At 39.3% G+C, this 21,554-nt stretch overlaps 1 protein-coding gene across 1 annotated transcript in view; it reads left to right on the top strand.

Annotated features, from left to right (window-relative positions):
* LOC105722158 (transmembrane protein 131-like) overlaps positions 1-21,554 on the top strand; it is a gene marked incomplete at its 5' end in the record, with an annotated part of 57,401 nt that overhangs the window by 12,366 nt on the left and 23,481 nt on the right. The window contains 6 exons of the mRNA XM_064371918.1: positions 3,043-3,194; positions 3,581-3,723; positions 4,162-4,348; positions 5,487-5,672; positions 6,732-6,890; positions 7,290-7,888. Of these exons, the coding sequence (XP_064227988.1) occupies positions 3,043-3,194; positions 3,581-3,723; positions 4,162-4,348; positions 5,487-5,672; positions 6,732-6,890; positions 7,290-7,888 (1,426 nt within the window). The remainder of the gene's footprint in view (positions 1-3,042; positions 3,195-3,580; positions 3,724-4,161; positions 4,349-5,486; positions 5,673-6,731; positions 6,891-7,289; positions 7,889-21,554) is intronic.

Below are 21,554 nucleotides of genomic sequence, written 5' to 3'. Positions count from 1 at the left end.
CAGAAATTTATTTTAAATAAGAAATTCAGGAGGAGGTCCTAGAGTGAGCTTAGAGTAAATTCTATCACAGGTTCCTCTACAGTGCTATAAAATGCGGTTCTCAAAATACTTGGTCTCAGGACTCCCGTACAGTCTTAAAATTATTAAGGATCCCAGAGAGGTTTCTTGTTTATATGGTTTACATCTATCAGTGTTTTGCCATGTTAGAGATCTTTAATATAGTGATTTAATTTATTTAAAATAATAATAAACATATTCCATTTAACATAGGTTAACATCAAAAATGAAAACTAAATTTTTTAAAATCATTTAGCAAGGAAAATGGATTATTTTAAATTTTTACAAATCTCTTTAATGACTGGCTCCCTGACTTAATAGATAGATTCTCATATCTGCTTCTACATTTAGTCTCTCATGATACATTGTTTTGATTGAAGTATATAATGAAAATCTAACCTGCTACAGACATGTAATTAGAAAAAGAAGGAGTATTTTCATTGCCTTTTAATTTATAACACTGTACATCAATCATTTGGAAAATACTAGTTCACGGAGACATGCAGACCTTACAAATGTTGCCACAATTTACTATGTAGTATCCACAAATAAGTCATACTTATTAATATAACCACCAGTCTCATCAGGAAACTCTTGAAGTATTGGGAAGCTGTCGAGCTCGCAAGGGTGAATACAAATTATCCAAAGTCCTAAGTTTTATTCAAAGACTTGAATTTTATCATTGAAAACAAATCCTTCAGTAGGCTCACTTATTTTTGTGAAAATATCTGCCAGTTACCCAAGTCTGAATAACCATAGACTGACTGTCAGTCATTCTTTCAGACATAAACAGTGTTCCGTGAGAAAAGCAGCTAGCTCAGCTTCCATCTAAAACAGCTTTTCAAAACAACATGGTAGCTGCAGAAATACTTTATACATACTTACTGTCGTATCCCACAGAATATCATGCTCCGGGGTTGACGTTTTTACTGCATCATTAAGGACTTTTTTTTTTTTTTAAACTACAAATGCATGACACTGAAAAACACATTGGCTGCTAGGGAAATTTGATACCGCTGCCTTGATGCATGCTAAGGGGTCAGCCTTTTTACCCTCCATAGCTTTTGCTGCTGACCATCAGTGCAGATGCCAACTTAGTGAAAAAGACAAATACCATCTCTCAGTATTATTATGAAAATAGTTTTGACATTGTGGTTGATACTCTGACAGGATCCCTGAGAGCCCCAGGGGTCCAAGGGTCACTCTTGGAGAACTACCGCTATAAAATTATTAAGGTCCTGAATGGTATACAGGAGACAATACAACATCCTGAAGTTTTCCCCAAATCATGAGAGTTTAAATTAGCTAGTGTTTGCTGGGAATATATGTATAGCACATCATTGTGTCTGTCAGTTACTCAGAGTAGTTAATTTAAAAGGGAACTTATTCAGCAACCATTTTGAAGCAGTTGGAATATTCTCTTGTCTTAGTAGGCTGTGACAGAAAGGAAAAAAAAATAGCAGTTGACACTTGAACAACACAGGTTTGGACTGTGCTGTTTCACTCATACATACATTTTTTTCAATCAAGTGCAGATGGAAAATATAATTCTCAGGATGCAAAACTGCATATATGGAGGGCCCTACTTTTTGTATAGACACATTCCTCAGTCACCAACTACAGCTTGAAAATGTGCAGATTTGATTATGCCAGGGATCCTGGAACCAATCTCCGGCACGTGCAGAGACCACCGTATTTACCTTGGAAGCAAGAATTAAAGTAGTGTGCTTCATAAAGTCTGTTGATTATAAGTTAATGTTTGTGGTATCATGCTGAAGCAAGTAGTTAGATCTGTATGTGTGAAACACACACCAGTCTATTCCAGGAGGAGTAGAAAACAATACAAAATTCACCCTCCTTCCATGTTAGCGGAAGCCATAAAGAACTGGCGGACATTTACAGCCAAGTGTACCAACCCTTCCCTCAAAAAAGTTTACGCTTAATGTTGCTTAAAAACCAGAACAGTATATCCTTATATGTGACCTGTGACTTTTTTTTTTTAAATAAAAAAGCAAATGTTTTTTAACCTTAACTATAACTGTCTGTCAAAAAGTCATATTTTTGGCCGGGTGCCATGGCTCACGCCTGTAATCCCAGCACTTTGGGAGGCTGAGGTGGGTGGATCACGAGGTTGGGAGTTCAAGACCAGCCTGGCCAAGATGGTGAAACCCCATCTTTACTAAAAATACAAAAATTAGTCAGGCGTGGTGGCAGGCACCTGCAATCCCAGCTACTCTGGAGGCTGAGGCAAGAGAATCACTTGAACCCGGGAGGTAGAGGTTGTAGTGAGCAGAGATCGCGCCACTGCTCTCCAGCCTGGGCAACAAGAGCCAGACTCCATCTCAAAAAAAAAAAAAAAAGTCATATTTTGAATATTAAACTAAGCTATGCTTTAAACTTTAAATAATCAAGTGTTTATGATACAGTAATTGTGTATAACCTTCAAAATAAGATTCAAGGAGGAATTTATAGGAACTGGAAATATTTTACATGTAAAAGTACAGTGCAGCCTGAAGACCCTTCCCCTGGTCCCCTTCAGAGGGGAGGAGTGGCACAGCAGTGGCAGCAGCATCAGGAGGCCTGGGGTGCTGGTGTTGGTTCCACAAGGGTTTGCTTTGTGCTAATGCATCTAGCTGTTCATCTTAGGTTTGTGTCCTTTTCTGTATGTGTGTAATATTTCAAAATTGTAAAAGGTTAAAAACAAAAAAGATCTGTATCCAAAAACAAATGCCTTGTGCAAACATTGAGGACTTTAGTGACCTGGGGGACAAAGCCCCTTTTTGGACTTAATGCAGAATATACATCTCATCGTTGGTACCTCTGTGCTGCTTTCCAGCTAACCTGTATCTAAACATGACAGATAAAATCGTTTATGAATTTAATCAGTTTGGAAAACTATACTGGGCTTTAGATGGGGTATAAAGGAAGAAACAGTCTTCCAGAGAATATATTCATGACTCCTCTTTGTTTACCCAATGATTCAAGGCTCATCCTCTGCAGAGCTCAACAGGATTTATGGAGGGCCTCTCTCGACATTTAATTTTAAACCTAATTTTAAAACCTGGAGAAAAGAAGTCTGTCAAAGTAAAGTTTACTCCAGTTCACAACAGAACTGTTTCTTCACTTATCATAGTCAGGTAGGTTCTGTGATATAGGCGTCGGTTGATTTTTACTACTTACTTAGAAGTCCTTACTTGTTTTGAGATGAATTTACATGTCTAATTTATGAAATAGTTTGAATTCACTTTATCCAAAACATGCACACACACTTCATGCCTGATAAAACATACCTTTGTTATCAACTGCATAGTTCAAAAACATGAATAGTGGTTTACTGTATTGTATGTCTCTTAAAAATAAAAACTCTTGTCTTCTCTGTGTATTTTTGAATTCTTAAAGTGTAAATTCTCACCATTAAATTTAATTTCTTTGTGGTGCTTTATAAAATAAAAGTAGAAATTGCAAACCCAAAGATTGTGCAAATTTAATGAGAGAAAAATCTGTAATTCTTGTTCTTGCATAGAAATAACCTGACTGTGATGGATGCTGTGATGGTCCAAGGACAAGGAACAACTGAGAACTTGAGGGTGGCAGGCAAACTTCCAGGCCCAGGAAGTTCCTTACGCTTTAAAATCACAGAAGCCTTGTTAAAAGATTGTACAGATAGTAAGTCTTCCTAACAGTTTGAGGGACACCAATTTTAGCATTTGCTTTCAACAGCAGATACTTTCAAAAACAACATTATTTGTATATGTGCACATGTGTATATTAGTTATGAATGCTTAAAATCTTAAGGAAACTCCATGTCTTGTACTTATAGTTGTTTGATTTGTATTTTTAAAGATTTAAAGTGTTTGCACTCATTGCATACCTTAGCTGATTTACTCTCACTAAGAAATGTATATAAAACTTTTGCATCTAAAATGGTATGTCAAAGTAGATTACCTACCTCATGATGAAAGCTGAGGAATAGCTGATCTCTCTGACATGCAGGGATGGTTTATAACCTGTGACATACAGTAATTCATGAATAATGTATTTATCATTTGGACTGGGAGCACATGATGACAAGATGTAGTCTTATTCCTGATTTTTTTCCTTTAGGTTTAAAACTAAGGGAACCAAATTTCACATTGAAAAGAACGTTTAAGGTAGAGAATACAGGACAACTTCAAATTCATATAGAAACCATTGAAATCAGTGGATACTCATGTGAAGGATATGGCTTTAAAGTTGTTAATTGTCAAGAGTTTGCTCTAAGTGCCAATGCCTCTAGAGATATAATCATATTGTAAGTATTTTATTGTAAGGTATAATGAATCACTAACTTTTTATACTAGAGTTGCTCAAACCCTATGCAAAGATAAGTTTTCATATTTACCAAAAATCTTTATCCACAAATATATTCATTTGATTTTTTTTCACTTAATCTTTAGCTAAGTTATTTCTTCATATCTTAGTTTTCAAAGTTATGAATTTTTTTCACTTAATTTTTGGTTAAGGTATTTCTTCATATCTCAGTTTTCAGAAGTTGTGAAACTTTATCTCCAAGGTAGATCAAATAATCTTAGAAATCAATTTCAAAATTATTTTCAGGGTTATGTTAAAGCAAAAGGGTTATGTTGAAAAATTATTTTCAGGGTTATGTTGGTATAAATTCACAGTGCCCTAGCAACAGAGATTTGTTTCATATATGTACAGTTTTTTCATGTTTTGCAGTACAAGGATGTGTAATATTTTGGTCAGAAGACAATTTTAATGCCTGTTTCAGTAATAGCTGCAGCATATTTTAACAATTAATTGATAACTTGTTTTGTTATATAAAGTTTATGCAATAAAATTCAACTTCTGTCTCAATTGAATATTTAATTTTATGATCTTTAATGGATATTTACTTAATAAGTACCTACATTATTGCATACAAGGCATACTGTTTAACACCTAAAGATGCAATGAGGAATAAGACACCTTTCCTCAAGGTGCATACAATTAGCAAAAAATAAGAATAATTGTGGCAGTAATCAATACTGTAGGGGATGATGGAAAAATCACTTGGCCCCAGACGGTTTGTTTAGATTTTTTTTAAAGACATTATTGGGACTGTAGTCAGGGAGAAGAGCATTGATTTAGATAAAGAAGAAAGAAGGAGGGAAGGACATGAAACCCAGGACCATTTTCTGAATTAATAATTACAGGAAGCTGATTATTGTTAATTTTTAGTGTAATTTCTCTAATTATTCACAGAGTATCGTTGTTCCTATTATTGACCATGGGACAATAGTTTTATCATAGTAAAATGGGGAAGTTGAATAAAAGTATCGAACTCAAATTCTGTGTTATATTTCAAAGGCTTATGGAACTGGTATTATATGTAAACTGCTTGTGAGATATTTTTAAAATTTAGCCTTACTGCCATCATTCTGTTTTAGGTTTACTCCTGATTTTACAGCTTCTAGAGTTATTCGGGAACTGAAGTTTATAACAACAAGTGGCTCTGAGTTTGTGTTTATATTGAATGCATCCCTTCCTTACCATATGTTAGCAACCTGTGCAGAAGCCCTACCTAGACCCAACTGGGAACTGGCTCTGTACATCATCATCTCAGGAATAATGAGGTACTTGCATCTTATTTTGAGGTTCATATTCATTCATCAGGTAACACTGTTGATTGAGTGCCCGCTGTGTGCCAGGCACTGTTCTAAATGCTGGGATATGCCAGCGAACAAAAGAGAACTGTGCCTTTATCAAGCTCACAGACTGGTGGGAACAGTTAAAACTGAGCCCTTCTTGGGTGGCATATATAATAAACAGTCTTCTTTACCTCTGAAATTTGTTATACAAATTAAGTACATGTTAACGTCTTTTTACAATGCTCAGGTAGTTACTTGACTTGGGCACATATATATATAATATACTTAACACAGTAGTACGTAGGCCACATGAAACTGATGAGAAATATTTTTTAAATCCTCAGCGTCTTCATCTGTTCTTAATGTGTTACTTTGTGTTTCAAGAATCAGATAAATTCACCTCTAAACTAATTTACATGTTTATATCACATATCCCTTAAGGAAAAAGCAAAATTCTTCTTAGTAAAAGAAAAAATCAAATTCCAGGCATTTCTTCTAATACACATAATTATTGCCTCCACGTAAAACCTCCATGTAAGATGGCATTCTATAAAAATTGATGTACAGGCTGGGTGCAGTGGCTCACATCTGTAATCTCAGCACTTTGGGAAGCCAGGGCAGGTGGACCACCTGAGGTCAGGAGTTCGAAACCAGCCTGACCAACATGGTAAAACTACATCTCTACTAACAATACAAAAAAATTCTCCAGGCATGGTGGCGCATGCCTGTAATCCCAGCTACTCGAAGAGGCTGAGGCAGGAGAATTGCTTGCACCTGGGAGGCAGAGGTTGCAGTGAGCCAAGATCGTGCCATTGCATTCCAGCCTGAGCAATAAGAGTGAAACTCCCTCCCCCTTGCCCAAAAAAAAAATTGATGTGCAAACTTTTATCCATAAAACTGATTTTTGTCTATTAAAAGTTTTCACAGACATCTTGGTTTTCTATTATATTGTACTTTACCAAGAAACTCTGCCTTTAGTACCGAATTTTGTTGCTTGTGCACTAACAAATGAATCCTGATTTTCCAACTTTTGTACCCTTGCAGTGCACTGTTTCTTTTGGTCATTGGAACAGCCTATTTGGAAGCTCAAGGAATATGGGAGCCATTTCGAAGGCGGCTATCCTTTGAGGCCTCAAACCCACCCTTTGATGTGGGAAGGCCTTTTGATCTCAGGAGAATCGTTGGTATTTCATCTGAAGGAAAGTATGTTTACATGCTGGCAATAAATTCCCTAGTATGCACAGATTTGGCTGATAAAATTACAAGAAAAAATGTTTGTTTTCATCTTTGCTCAAGGGAAAAAAATCTTAATTCTGATTACTTAATAATAACCTATATGGAACTCTGAGTGACTTAGAGCTCATACTGGATTCTGTGTTTTTATTATATTGGTAAGGGTTAAAATACTTTTAGTTAGATCACTGATGGTAAATTATAAATGTTCAGATAGAATCTTAGAGAGTTGTGGAAATACTCCGTTTCTTGCATTTTTTCCCCTAGTGTAGTTTATATTTATGGTGGCTATACTGATGAAATAAGTTTTTTTTAATATTAGATTTTGTAGGTTGCTATTTACTGATCTGCAGTTGGTCCCTTTTTCAGCTTGAACACACTCAGCTGTGACCCCGGTCACAGTAGGGGGTTCTGTGGAGCAGGCGGTTCATCATCCCGACCCAGTGCCGGGAGTCATAAGCAGTGTGGCCCATCAGTCCACCCACACAGCAGTCACAGCAATAGAAACTCAGCTGACGTGGAAAACGTCAGAGCCAAAAACAGTTCAAGTACCTCTAGTAGGACTTCTGCTCAAGCAGCTTCTTCACAGTCTGCTAACAAAACAAGCCCCCTTGTCTTAGATTCGAACACAGTGACTCAAGGTCATACAGCAGGCAGAAAGTCCAAAGGGGCAAAGCAGAGCCAGCACGGCAGCCAGCACCATGCTCACAGCCCTCTGGAGCAGCACCCTCAGCCTCCTCCACCACCGCCAGTGCCTCAGCCCCAGGAGCCGCAGCCTGAAAGGCTGTCTCCCGCCCCCCTCACACACCTTTCCCACCCAGAACGTGCCAGCAGCACAAGGCACAGTTCCGAGGACTCGGACATCACCAGTCTCATAGAAGCCATGGACAAAGACTTCGACCACCATGACTCCCCAGCCCTAGAAGTGTTTACAGAGCAACCTCCATCGCCATGGTCAAAAAGCAAAGGTAATCATCTGTTCCCACTGCCGGAGATCCATGATGTATGAGGGAAAAGCCAGTGCATGCTTAAGGAGCTGTTGTAATCATGGTTGTGAGAAGCAACTAATTTCATAGGTTCTTCTGGCTTAGATTTATCTCTAGTATTGGACTTCAGCTTTTCCATCAAAATGCAATTAGAGGTATCTGTCATAAAAGATACATTTGTATTTCTTAGATTGTTTACAAAATCAGAAATTTTGTGGAATCTGCTGTTTTTCTTTTCAACTGCCTGTGATTGTGTTACTGTGATAGATTTAGCTTTTTTTAATTTGTTAAAATAATTTTGAGCACAGTGGTAAAATGGAGATCATCTGCCTTTTAACTCAAAATTAGGATTTCTTTACTTTAGAGCAGGGGTTGGCAGACTACAGTTAGCAGGCCAAATCACCACCCGGTTTTATAAATAAAGTTTTATTGGAATACAACCATGCTCATTTGTTGGTATAGCCTCAGCTTTCATGCTTCTATGGCAGAGTTAAATAATTGTGACCAAGACAATATGGCCCACAAAGCTGAAAATATTTGCTATCTGGCCCTTTACAAAAAAAGTTTGCCAACCCTGCTTTAGAGTTCTGCTTACTGTATTACTTGTCTTCTGAGTAACAAATACCCCCAAACCCAGAGGCTTAAAAGAACATATACTTTTATCTTACAGTTACTGTGGTCAGGGACATGGGTACAGCTTCGCTGGGTCCCATGGCCTTCATAAGACTTCAGTCAAGGTGTTGGCCAAGCCTCATGTCATCTTAAGGTTCAGCTAAAGGTGGACCTGCCTCCACGTTCACACAGGCAGTTGATGGTGGGATTCAGTTCTTCATGGGCTGTTGGATGGAGGGCCCCAGCTCCTTGCTGACTATGGCCAGAGGTCTGTCATGGTTCCTATCCACAGGTCAGGTCACAGCTTGGCAGTTGGCTCCCCCAGAACCAGCAAACGAGGGCAAGGAAGAAGCGAGCTGGCAGGATGAAAGTCACCATTTCTTATGATCTAATCTGGGAAGTGGCATCCCATCAATGTTGTTGTATTCTGCTCATTAGAAGTGTGGTCCAGCCCACACTCCAGGAGAGAGAACCACACATGGGCATAAATACCAGGAGGTAGGCACCACTGGGAGCTTAGAAGTCTGCACCACACACAGATAGGTAGACCAGTTTGTGAGCTCCAGAATCAAAAGGTAAAAACCAGCAAATAGCCTCTAGTTTAGTTTATATTGCAGTTTCATCCCTTCACAGCCTGAGCTTTTTTGCATCTTCCTTTCTCTCTTGTGGCAGCCATTATCATTATATTATATTATATATTACATTACATATATTATTCCAAGCCTCTATCAGTCCCTTCCAGAATGGTTTACCAAGGAGTTTTTGGCTTCAGTTTATACAGAAAATGGGAATCTTGGCAGCCCTAAGAAGCCAAAAAAAACCTGACATCCCAGAATCTAGAAATTTTAGGTAATTTTTAAGTCCCAGTAATATGAAAACTAGCTCTATTGAATCCTCTGGAATTATACCCATTCAGATTTGTAAAACAGTAAAATGTCTAGAATATTATTGGTTAACCTCTTCTACAGAAATCCTTTTTTGGTTAACCCATTATTAGCTGAACTTACATATTTTAGGGTAGTTTTTAGAATAATCATAAGTGGATACTTAAAAGTTCTTTTTTAATTAGGTCAAGTTACATAGCATTTTTTCCCCACATTTACAGCATGAATAAAATAAATCCATATTATCCTTTCTTATCGCAAAGAAAGAGTTGGACAGTCAAATTGAGTACTTCATTCCTTTGTCTAACAGAGTCTTCCAACATCAGCATGATAGGTCCAATTCTATTTTCAGGGTCACTTATTGAGAATATAAATTTTAAAATGAAATGCTTTTTAATTTTCACAGTGGTTCTAGAGTCGACCTAGTAAAAGATACTCAGGGAGGGAGCATGGGTACCACATTATTGGTAACTCTTGAGCCTGTGAGGAAACCGTGGTTACAGACTTCACAAGAACGGCTATTCTACTTGGTATCCTTCCCATTGATGCTGTTTGGAAAAAAGGAAGGAGCCTGTGTCTGTATTTTTTTCTTCTTCAATGTTTTTATTGAAGTGTAACATACATATAGAAAGACAGTCTTTAAAATGAACTTTAAAAGGTGGGCATTGATCTTGGGGTTGCAAGCTAGTAGTATGTTATGAAACTACAGGCTTCCAGCTAGGCAGAACCTTTATAATCTTTCAAAAGCTTACCCCCACATCCCTGCAAATAGCAGGTTTACATTAAATATGAACATTATCTTTTCAGAGGCAACACATTCTTTTTTTTAATACCCCTGGTATCTCAAACAAAAAATATTTCTTGTAATGAGCTTATGTAATTTCTGGCTTTTGGAAGCTGCTCAGAATGACCTCTTCAAGTGATTGTGTTAATCTCCCTGGATCTTGCCTTCTGCAGTTGGATGGCTTGCAAGCAATTCCATCATGCTATGCCATCTCTCCAGTCACTGTTTCTGGTGAAAGATGATGCCCAGAAGTGCTCCCTGTTCATGGTTGGCCTGAGCAGGGACTCATGCAGTTGAATAAGCATTAGATTCTGTACTGCTTTGGTTCCTTCCACCTGTAACACCTAAACCCCATGGACTGAACAACAGCAATTGCAGGATTGAGGGCTAAAACCCAAGAAGCCGTGAACCTGGCACAGTTGGCCTCAGTATCTGCATTAACCATAGAAATGATGGCACTTGTGGCCATTCTCATTTCTCGCTTTGGCTTTATCGAGGGTAGGGAGAGACAGAGAGGTGCGGCATCATGAGACCAGACTATGCCATTAGGCAGGTGCAGTTTATATCCTGACTCTGCCCCCTTACAAACTTTGACTTTGGAGAAAATGACTCCCTTGAGCCTCCACTTGTTATTTTTAAAGTGAAGAGAGCAGTTACTGCCCACATCATAGGGTGTTGCTACTGCTGTCATTATTATTGGGGCAGGAAGTGGCACATGCCATCTGTAGCCTGCTGAGTTGAAGGTGGCTGTGGAGCATCCCAGCAGAAGCATCTGCTTGGAACTTGGTCTCAAAGGTAATAATTGGGACAAGCAGAGAATCCCGAGGGCAAGGCCAAACAATAAGGCAGCCAGCAGATAGCATGACAGAAATCAGTAGAAGGTGTGGTTAGCACATTCCAGCAGGCAGGGCTGGGCAGAGCAGAGGCTGAAGAGTGCTCACAGAGCCTGGACTTGAGGACGTTGTTTGTGATCTTGGCAAGAACAATTTGTGTGAAGCACAGCCACTTCTGACTGAGACCAAGTCACTATGGCTTAGAGTAACTTTCACATTAGACTGTTGGTAGTAGCCATTAACTAGTCAGTGTATTGGGAACCTTTACTCTTTAACCTGTATTTTCCCTGTTTAATTTTTAACAAGATAAAAGTATGCATGTATTGTATGGTGAGTGTTTTTTTTTTTTTAATGTATAGAGTTACAACCAAGAAGGCAGTATTTTTGTTGAAAAATGAAAGACACATGGGGACATGGTGCTTGAAAGTATCTCTGGGCCAAGGTCAGAAGGCCCATAGACCTGAGACGGCGGTGCTGATCCACGTTTGCCAATGTTCCACATGTGATCATGATGTCTTGTGTGCCCTGGTGATTGGCACTGCTTGCTACAGTTTTCCAGTAAGGCAACACTGGGCAGAACAGGAGCAAGCCCCAGTTTGTGTGATTCTAACTCATACACTGTGCTGCCTCCTCAAAGAAAAGGAGAAGGGGAAGAAAATGAGGAGATGATTGGTGAAACCAAGTGCCCAGGAGGTGGAGTGGGCCAAGACCCAGTTTGGTAGATAATAAAAGGATGGACACTCCGCAGGTGTGCAGATGTGGGTGAGTTGGGAAAGATGGAGACGCAGGATACGAGCTTTCACTTGAACTTGAGGAGCTGACTTGAGGCCGCATGTGTGTTTAGGGAAGTTTTTATTTGAGCTAAGTCGTCGTCTAAGACTGATGGGGGAAGTGGTAGGGTAGAAACACAAAATAGTTTGTAGTAGTCAAATTCCACGTCGCTGAGAATGTTGTAGACGGGGAGTCAGCAGGGGCAGGAAACTTGCATTTGCACGCTGTCCCCTTCAGCAATGTTGGAGGCCAAGCCGAGGGCTACCAAGGCACTGCCTCAGGTTTGTGTCACTTTCTCAGTTGTACCCTGCAGTCCAGCGGTGAAGAGTGAAAACTGGGTAGTTGGAGGAGTAGGACAGTGCTGGAGTTCTGTAGGGCAGGGACAGCAAAAAGACAGGGAGTGAGGATGTTACAGGAGTGCTGGCAGGAGAGCAGTCAGGTATTGTGCTGGACAGTGTGGAACTAATAGCTTGGGGGAGGACCTTTAGCCAGAGGGAACCTCACAGATGGAGAACATGGATGAGTCAGGGATGGGAAATCTGACAGGTTGAATTTCGGGGATGGTGGGAGCAAGGAATGTTCAGAGACTAAGATCTAAAAAGGAGGTATGAGAGTAAGGTTTCAGAGGAAAAGCAGTTCTGGGCAATACCAGATTCATAGGTGCAGCCTTGGAAATGGGATGGCAGAGTAAGCTAGAGGTGAGGTCCACAGTCCTTATACAACATTCTGGGTGCCTCATGTGTTTGGGAATTCAGAATTTTAGAAAGGTGTGCAATGCATACACCACACAATGCATTAGACTGCAAAAGTAGGTGAACATCAGATCAGCCATCAAAAATGTATAGTCATATTAAGTTTTGTTTCTAAATGAGTTCAAAAAAAAAAGCTTTGAGAGTTTTTTGGATTTCAGAGTTCCAAATAAGAGATTGTCGACCTGTATAAGGCGTGGGAGGTTGCGTGTAAGAGGAAGTCCGTAAGTGTGATGCCAGCACCCCTGAAGCCTAGGGAGATTCTTTCTGGAGGTCACAGTTGGTGATTCTCTAGAGGTGTTCCAGAGGTACCTCTCTCCAGTGCTGTCACTGATATGACAGGGCCTGACATGGGACCACACATGTTCAGAGAACTCATTTGCTAGTGATTGAAATTTCCCTGAAGTAATTCTTTTGGGTGGAAATTAAATGAAATGATTCAAAATGGGAGAGAGCCAACTAATTAGCTCAGACTAGCAATTCATTTCAGAGCAACTAGCTCAGACGAATTCAGTATACAGCATTTAGTAAAGATAAAGACTAAGTAAATGGCTAGGACATGCTTTTTATATTGATAATTCGTACTGTGCCTATATTTAAAACAGATTAGAGGTAGTTTAAATTAACAAAGCACATACAAAACAATGAATAAAAGTCAGAAATGGTTTTTGGTGTTTCATCTGTTTTTTAGTTATGGTACTAGCAGCAGAAACCTAGAATAAAGTTAGCTGTTACCATTAAGTGTTAAATTGAACTGCAAGTTTTCTGGCAGTTATGGTTGAGGAAAAATGTCATGTAGTTCTCCTGAAGGAAAATGGGGCATAGGAGTTCATCTGAAAAAAACAGAGTTTGCAGGCATTAAATTCCTGCCTGATTCTGAGGACATCAAATAGTAGAATGGACATAGTGTCTCTGTTAGAGACTATGGCAGTGTTCTTCACGTAGATGCTCTCTATCGGCCCCCTGTCAAACCCAACATCTTCGCATTGAATGAGAACTCCTCACTTATATTGTGCCTCTCAGATGAACATTCAGCCTCCCCCCACATGCACAGCATTTATGGTGACCATGGGTAAGTATAGCTAGTGGGTGGTTCTCTACTCTAAATATTTAGCAGCCTAAGTGTTCTTACACAAACTGAGGGTAGCCCCAAGGTACCCTACAGTCAGAGACAAATGTTTTTGTCAATAAAGAGTTCTGGTTTTTGGTTTTTGGTTTTGGGGAGTTTTTTTTTTTTGAGACAGAGTCTCACTCTGCCACCCAGGCTGGAGTGCAGTGGTGTGTTCTCAGCTCAGTGCAGCCTCCCAGACTTAAGAGATTCTTCTCCCTTAGCCTTCCAAGTAGCTGGAATCACAGGCATGTACCACCATGCCTAATATTTTTTCGGAGGGGAGGAGAGACAGGGTCTCCCTGTGTTCCCCACACTGGACTCAAGCAATCCCCCACCTCAGCCTCCCAAAGTGCTAGGATTACAAGCATGAGCCACACTGTATCTGGCCACTTACTGTTTTTTAGCTTTTTATTTTGAGATAATTGTAGATTCTCATGCAAATAATAGATTCAGAGATCCCATATACTTTCTACCCAGTTTCCCTCAATGGCAACATATTGCAAAACCACTGGACAATATTACACTCAGGATAGTGATGCTGATAACAGCCAAGACACAGAACATTTCCAAGTGCATGAGAATCCTCATGGGCCCTTTTCTGGCCACATCCACTTCCCTGCTTCTTCAGCCTGCCCCTTAGTCTGGCAACTATTTGTGATTCCATTTATGTAACATTCTTGAAATGACAAAATTGTAGAAATGAAGGAGATTAATGGTTGCCAGACTAAGGAGAACTTTCCCCAAAAGGAATGTACCCTTTGGGTTTTTCTGAGTCAGTTTAATTCTCTGGAGATTCACCAGTTTGTTCCTTTTTATTGCTGAGTAGTAGTCCATCATATGGATGTACCATAGTTTTTTTTTTTAGTTATTTGCTCATTGAAGAACATTTGAATTATTTCTAATTTAAGGCTATTATGTATAAAGATGCTATAATGTTTGTGTACACGTTTTTGTATGAACATAGAACTTCATTTCTCTGGGATATGTGCCCAGGAATGAATTTATTGGGTCTTAGGATAGTTGCATATTTCATTTTTTAAACAAACTGCCAAAATGTTTTCTCTAATGACTGTGCTGTATTGCATTTCCACCAGCAATGTAGGAATGATCTAGGTTCTCCACATCCTCACCAGCATCTTCATTTTTTCTGTTGAAGCCGTTCTGATAAGTGCGTAGTGATGCCTCTTTGTGGTTTTTATTTGCAGTTATTTTCTAATGGATAATGATGTTGAATACATTTTCATGTGCTTATTTGCAATGTGTATGTTTTCCTTGGTAAAATATCTTCTTCACGTCTTTTGCCCGTTTTTAAAATTGGATTGTTTGGGTTTTTTTCACTATTGATTTTGAGAGTCATTTACATATTCTAGATACTAGTACTTGGTCAGATATGTGGTTTGCAAATATTTTTTACTTGTCTCTAGTGTGTCTTTTTATCCTTCTGTTGTCCACGATTCATTTTGAGTTCATTTTTATATGAAGTGTGAAACTTAGTTTGGAGTTCACTTTGACTTAAAGTGAGGGGAAGTTGTTAATTTTTAACTCACTTTCCTAATAGTTACAGGGCTGCTCACATCATCTGTTTCGTATTTGGTGAGTTGTGGTAATAGCGTTTTTCAATCAAGTGGTCCATCATTTAATCTAAGTTATCACATTTATGTGAAGAGTTGTTTGTAATATTCCCTTACCATCATGTGATGTCCGTAGGGTCTATAGGAATATCCTGTTTCATTTCTGGTATTGGTAATTTGTGTCTTTTTTTTTTTAGTTATTTTTGTTTGTTTATTTGTTTGGGGGCTTTTTGTCAGTCTTGCTAGATTTGTCAGTTTTATTGATCTCTTCAAAGAATAGCTCTGTGTTTCACTGATTTTTCTTCATTGCTTCTCTGTTTCAGTCACAGTGCCTTCTGTTCTTATCTTTATTATTATCTTCCTCCTGCTTACTTAGGTTTATTTTTTGGCTCTTTTTTTAGGTACGTGAGGTGGGAGCTTAAATTGTTAATACAAGACTTTTCCCCCCTTTTCATGTATGCTTTTAGTGCTATAAATTTCCTTCTTAGGCCTGTTTTATTGATGTCCCACAAATTTTGATATATGGAACTTTCAATTTCATTCCATTCCATTTTTTTTTCTTTTGAGACTTTCGGTGACCCGTGAATAATTTAGAAGTATATTGCTTACTTTTCAGTCTTCCAAGATTGGAGAGTTTCCTATCTTTCTGCTATTGCTTTCTACTTTGAATCCACTATAGTTGGAGAATACACTCCAAATTATTTCACTTCTTTTAAATGTGTTGAGGTTTGTTTTATGGCCCAGGATGTGGTCTGTCTTGGCATATGATCCATGGGCACTGGAAAAGAATGTATGTTCTCCTGTTTTGTGTGGACTAGTTTATAAATGTCCATTAGAGTATGTTGGTTGGTAGTGGTGTTAAGTTCTTTCATTTCCTTTCTGATTTTCTGTCTAGTTGTTCTACTGTTGAGAGAAGGTTGTTGATATCTCCATATGTAATTGTGGATTTCTCTTTTATGTTTCTGCTTTATGTAGTTTGTAGTACTTTTGTTCGATGCATTTACATTTAAGATTGCTATAATTTCTTGGTGGATTGACCTTTTTATCATTATATGATAAAATGTTCTTCTTTGTTTCTAGTAATTTTCTTTCCTCTCAAGTATATCTAATATTAATATAGCCATTCCTGCTTTCCTTTAATTAATGTTCCCATGATTTTTTTCCATCCTTTTACTTCAGCCTGCCTATGTCATTATATTTGAAGTTTTTTTGACAACATGTAATTAGGTCATGAGTTTTAATCCAGCCTGCCAGTCTCTTTCTTTTTAATTATGTAATTAGACCGTCTATTTTAATGTACTTATTGATATGTTAGGACTTAAATCTGCCATTTGATTTTTATTTTGTTTTCTCTATTTTCTTTTTCCTGTATTCTTGTGGGTTACTTGTATATTTTTTAGAATTCTGTTGTGATTTATCTGTAGCATTTTTTAGTATATCTCTTCAGATAGCTTTTTTAGTGGTTGGTCTAGGTATACATTATATATGCATAACTTATCATGGTCCTGGGGTCATCATTTTACCATTTCAAGTGAACTATAGAAACCTTATCTCCCTTTATTTCTTTGCCTTCCCCCAGTTGTCTTAAATATTACCTTTACATACATTTAGAACCAAATCAGATAGTGTTTGAATTTTTGCGTCAATCATCCAACATAATTTAGAAAACTCAAGATATGAAGGAAATCTTATTTTATTTATATTTTTTTCCTAATTCTCCAAGGTTCCTTCTTTCATCATTTCCTTTCTGTTTTGATAACTTCCTTCAGCCATTTTCTTAGGGTAGGTCTGTTGGATATGAATTCTCTGAGTTTTCTTTATCTGAGAATGTCCAAGTATTCCTGAAGGATATTTACATTTGAGTATAAGATTCTGGAATGACACTTGTTTTCTTTGAGTACTTGAAAAATGCTTCCTTTTAGTCTCCATGGTTTCTAATGAGAAATCTGTCATTCTAATTGTATTTTCCCTCTAGGTAATGTGTCATTTTCTCTGGTTAATATCAAAGTTTTTTTGTCTTAGTTTTCACAAGTTTGATTCCCCTTTCTGTTAACCCCATTTTGAGGTTTGCTCTTTTTTTTTTTAATCTATAGGTTCAGTCTCACTAAATTTGGGAAGTTTTCACCCATTGCTTCTTTATGTACTTCTTCAGTCCTCACTTTCTCTGCTTTCCTTCTGAGACTTTCATCATGTACACGTTAGATCTTTTGTTATAATCACACAGGTCCCTGAAGCTCGGTTTTTTTGTTGTTGTTGTTTTTTGGAGGGGGAGGTCCATTTTCTCTCATGATTTCTAATTGTCTATATTTGTTTACTGATTATTTCCTGTCTCCTCTATTCTACTGTTGAGATTTTTCTGTTCTAAAATTTCCATTTTGATCTTCTTTATAGCTTATATTTCTTTGCTGAGGCTTTGTTTTTTTCAGTTGTTTCAAGCATGTTCATAATTGCTCATTGAACAAGCGTTTTTATGATGGCTTTGTCAGGTAATTCCAGTATCTCTCTCTTCTTGGTGTTGGCATCTGTTTATTGTTTTGTTTGTGTTTTCATTTAGTTTGAGAAATTTATGATTCTTGGTATGAAGAGTGGCTGTAGGTTGAAACCTGGATCATTTGAGTGTTAACGTTCTGAGACTGTATCTTACCTAAAACTTCTGTTTTAACTGGCTTTCTCTGACTACTCTGGCAGAGGAAAAGGAAGGGATTGTACCACCTTTTCATTGCCAGGTGGAGTTAGAAGTCCTGGTTTCCTGCTGTTCTCTGTTAACACCCAAGGGCAGGGAGGCTCCTCATTACTGCTGGATAGGGCTGGCAGTTCTGGTTCCCATGTTGTCTCTGCTGACCCCACTGGGCAGTGTGGTAGAAGTCCTGACTGTCCACTAGGCCTCCTCTGTCACCACCTCAGTGGCAAAGGGAGGGAAGAGTTGGTTCCTTAATGCCTGGCCAGGAGGGGGGTGTTCCTTACTGACTGACTGGGATGAAAGGCTCAGCTCCCTGCTTAGCCGTCCCTGACAGCACTGTCACCAGCATGCTGGGATGTCTGCTTACAGCCTTGCAAGGGTGGAAGTCTTGGCTCCCACTTTGGCCTTTGTTGACATGGGCAGAGATGGCACCCCTGTTCTTACCGTGGTTTTGGGCTGAAGCCCTTGTCTTGCTGGACTGCCCCTTTCCTGCACCTTTGGCTAAAGAGAGCTGGCTTCCATCGAGGCTTTGTTTATGTGTGCACGTTGGTGTTTCTGGGTGGATGTGGGTGGCAAGTAGAAAACCTGGGAATGTTACCATCATACCTTTCCTTAGACCCGTGTCCCTCCAGTCTGTCACCTTCTGTCTGCCTTTCAGAGTCATCTACGTTGCTTTTTATATGCTGCCTAGAGTTTTTAGTTGTGCTTGGCAGAAAGAACAAGGAAAAGATCTACTCCATCTTCCCAAAAGCATAAGTCTCCAAATTTTTTTTTACGAGATTTATGTTTCCCAATTAGGGAAAACCTTGGGCTCCACTAAGTGTTGAGACTGAAATGGGATTAGAAAGGCATTCATAGAAGCCAGGTGCAGTGGCTACACCTGTAATCCCAGCACTTTGGAAGGCCGAGCAGGCAGATCATCAGGTCAGGAGTTCAAAACCAGCCTGACCAACATGGTGAAACCCTGTCTCTATTAAAAATAATAATAATACAAAATTAGCCGGGCCTGGTGGTGCACACCTATAATCCCAGCTACTCAGGAGACTGAGGCAGGAGAATCGCTTGAACCCTGGAGGCCGAAGTTGCATTAAGCCAAGATTGCACCACTGCACTCCAGCCTGGTCAACAGAGCAAGACTCTATCTCAAAAAAAAAAAAAAAAAAAGTCATTCATAGAAATTTGTACCGTAAAGTCACAGACTGGTACTAATCTGACAAAAACCAAACTTAGTGGTCATAACCCTAATCCTAGAAAAGCATTACAGTCTAAAGTCACAGATAGGTACTAATCTCACAAAAACCAAACTCATTGGTCATGACCACTAATCCTAGAAGAGCATTACAGTCTACTTATTGATAGGATAAGTTACTTATAAAGGATTGAGATGGGATAAGCATTTGGACTTGGGTTAGTGAGTCTCAGAGCAGGTCACAGCGTTGGTATATTTCACTGTTGAGAAGGCTAAACACTGACTTGTGCAGCCTCTCAGATGCTGCTGAGCACTTGCAACATGCTGGGCACTGTGCAAGGCACTGGGGCTGGAGACATCAGTAAGGCCTGATCCCTGCCCTTAGGTGCTTAGGCTATATGATGAATAGAGCCAAGGGTGTCCATGCTGGGAGCCTGGAAAGGGGCGATCTTAGGGAGAATGTTGCAGAAGAGCTTCATGTCCAGAGGCAGACTTGAAGGTTTGCATGACCTCAGTAGGTGAGGAGTCTGCTTGGAGATCGTGGGAGCAGGCAGGCAGGGTGACCAGCCTCAGGGACCCTTCATCCAGGCAGTGATGTGAACCCGACGAACCTGGCTGCCCTACTGAAAGGCCTTCTCTGCCACCAGGTTCACCTTTGGTATATTTCTCACTTGGTCACTTCAAAGGAAAAACACTTCTGAGTTTTTCTAAACTGCTTCTCCATTCAGCTTGTGCCATCTTTATTTGGATGGGTTAATTTATATTACTGATTATGCACCAGTGAAGCTGTGGTTCCCGTAAGGCTGGGAGACATCCTGTCTCCTCCATAGTGCATTGAGTTCATTAAGTCATCTTTGAGAGGGCAGTCCCCCTCAGAATTCTGTTTTTTTAATTAACAAATAATAATTACATATGTTATACAGTGACTGGCCCTGATAGGTCAAAGGTGAAGCATGTGGAAGAGCTAGGGATAGGCTGGAACAGACACTGGTAAGGTAGGTGAGTCCAAATTTGTACTTTATCCTTTAGAAAATGAGGGACAGGATAACATTTCTAAGATTTAAAAAATGTTTCAAAAGGAATTCAGGGCTAATTGACAATGTAGAAAATGAGTGGGGCAGGAAATGATGCTCAGCGGGGAGACAAGGCCATTGTGGGCAGCCAGGCAACACTTGAGGAAGCCCTCAAGTGCTCAGAGAGTCGCAGTGGAGGTGTGTGAGAAAGGAATTTGAGGTTTTACTGATTGATAGTAAAATTGCATTGTTTAGATCATTTCTTCCAGGTGACTCAGAATTCCCCAAATTCTGCTCTAAATGATAGATAGCATCTATCTACCTGAGATTCCCAGGGGACAGAGAAATAGTAAATGAGGTACTACATTTTCACCAGCAATTCCCCCAACATAGGTCCCTGATAAACCTGGATAGAATTTATACCTAAAAACCAGGGGATTATTTTTTGGTTGGTTGGTTATTTATTTATTTATTCTAATATGTATTTTATTGCATTTTAAGTTTGGGGATACATGTGAAGAACATGCAGGATGTTGCATAGGTACATACATGGCAATGTGGTTTACTGCCTTCCTCCCCATCACCTATATCTGGCATTTCTCCCCTGTTTATCCCTCCCCAACTCCCCACCCCCCACTGTCTCTCCCCTAGTTCCCCCCCCCACAGACCCCAGTGTGTGATGCTCCCCTCCCTGTGTCCATGTGTTCTCGTTGTTCAACACCCACCTGTGAGTGAGAACGTGTGGTGTTTGATTTTCTGTTCTTGTGTCAGTTTCCTGGGAATGATGGTTTCCAGGTTCATCCATGTCCCTACAAAGGACATGAACTCATCGTTTTTGATGGCTGCATAGTATTCCATGGTGTATATGTGCCACATTTTCCCTGTCCAGTCTGTCATCGATGGGCATTTGAGTTGGTTCCAGGTCTTTGCTGTTGTAAACAGTGCTTCAGTGAACATTTGTGTACATGTGTCCTTATGATAGAATGATTTATAGTCCTTTGGATATATACCCAGTAATGAGATTGCTGGGTCAAATGGAATTTCTATTTCTAGATTCTTGTGGAATCGCCACACTGTCTTCCTCAATGGTTGAACTAATTTACACTCTCACCAACAGTGTAAAAGTGTTCCTATTTCTCCACATCCTCTCCAGCATCTGTTGTCTCCAGATTTTTTAATGATCACCGTTCTAACTGGCGTGAGATGGTATCTCAGTGTAGTTTTAATTTGCATTTCTCTAATGACCAGTGATGATGAGCATTTTTTCGTATGTTTGTTGGCCTCATATATGTCTTCTTTTGTAAAGTGTCTGTTCATATCCTTCATCCACTTTTGAATGGGCTTGTTTGTTTTTTTCTTGTAAATCTGTTTTAATTCTTTGTAGATTCTGGATATTAGCCCTATGTCAGATGTATAGATTACAAAAATTTTTTCCCATTCTTGTTGGTTGC

This window comes from Aotus nancymaae, unplaced genomic scaffold, assembly GCF_030222135.1.
Source record: "Aotus nancymaae isolate 86718 unplaced genomic scaffold, 86718_ANA_hifiasm-v0.15.2.pri h1tg000221l, whole genome shotgun sequence".
NCBI lineage: Eukaryota > Metazoa > Chordata > Mammalia > Primates > Aotidae > Aotus > Aotus nancymaae.
The sequence above is the reverse complement of the archived record's forward strand: the minus strand, read 5'-3'. Positions and strand labels throughout refer to the sequence as shown.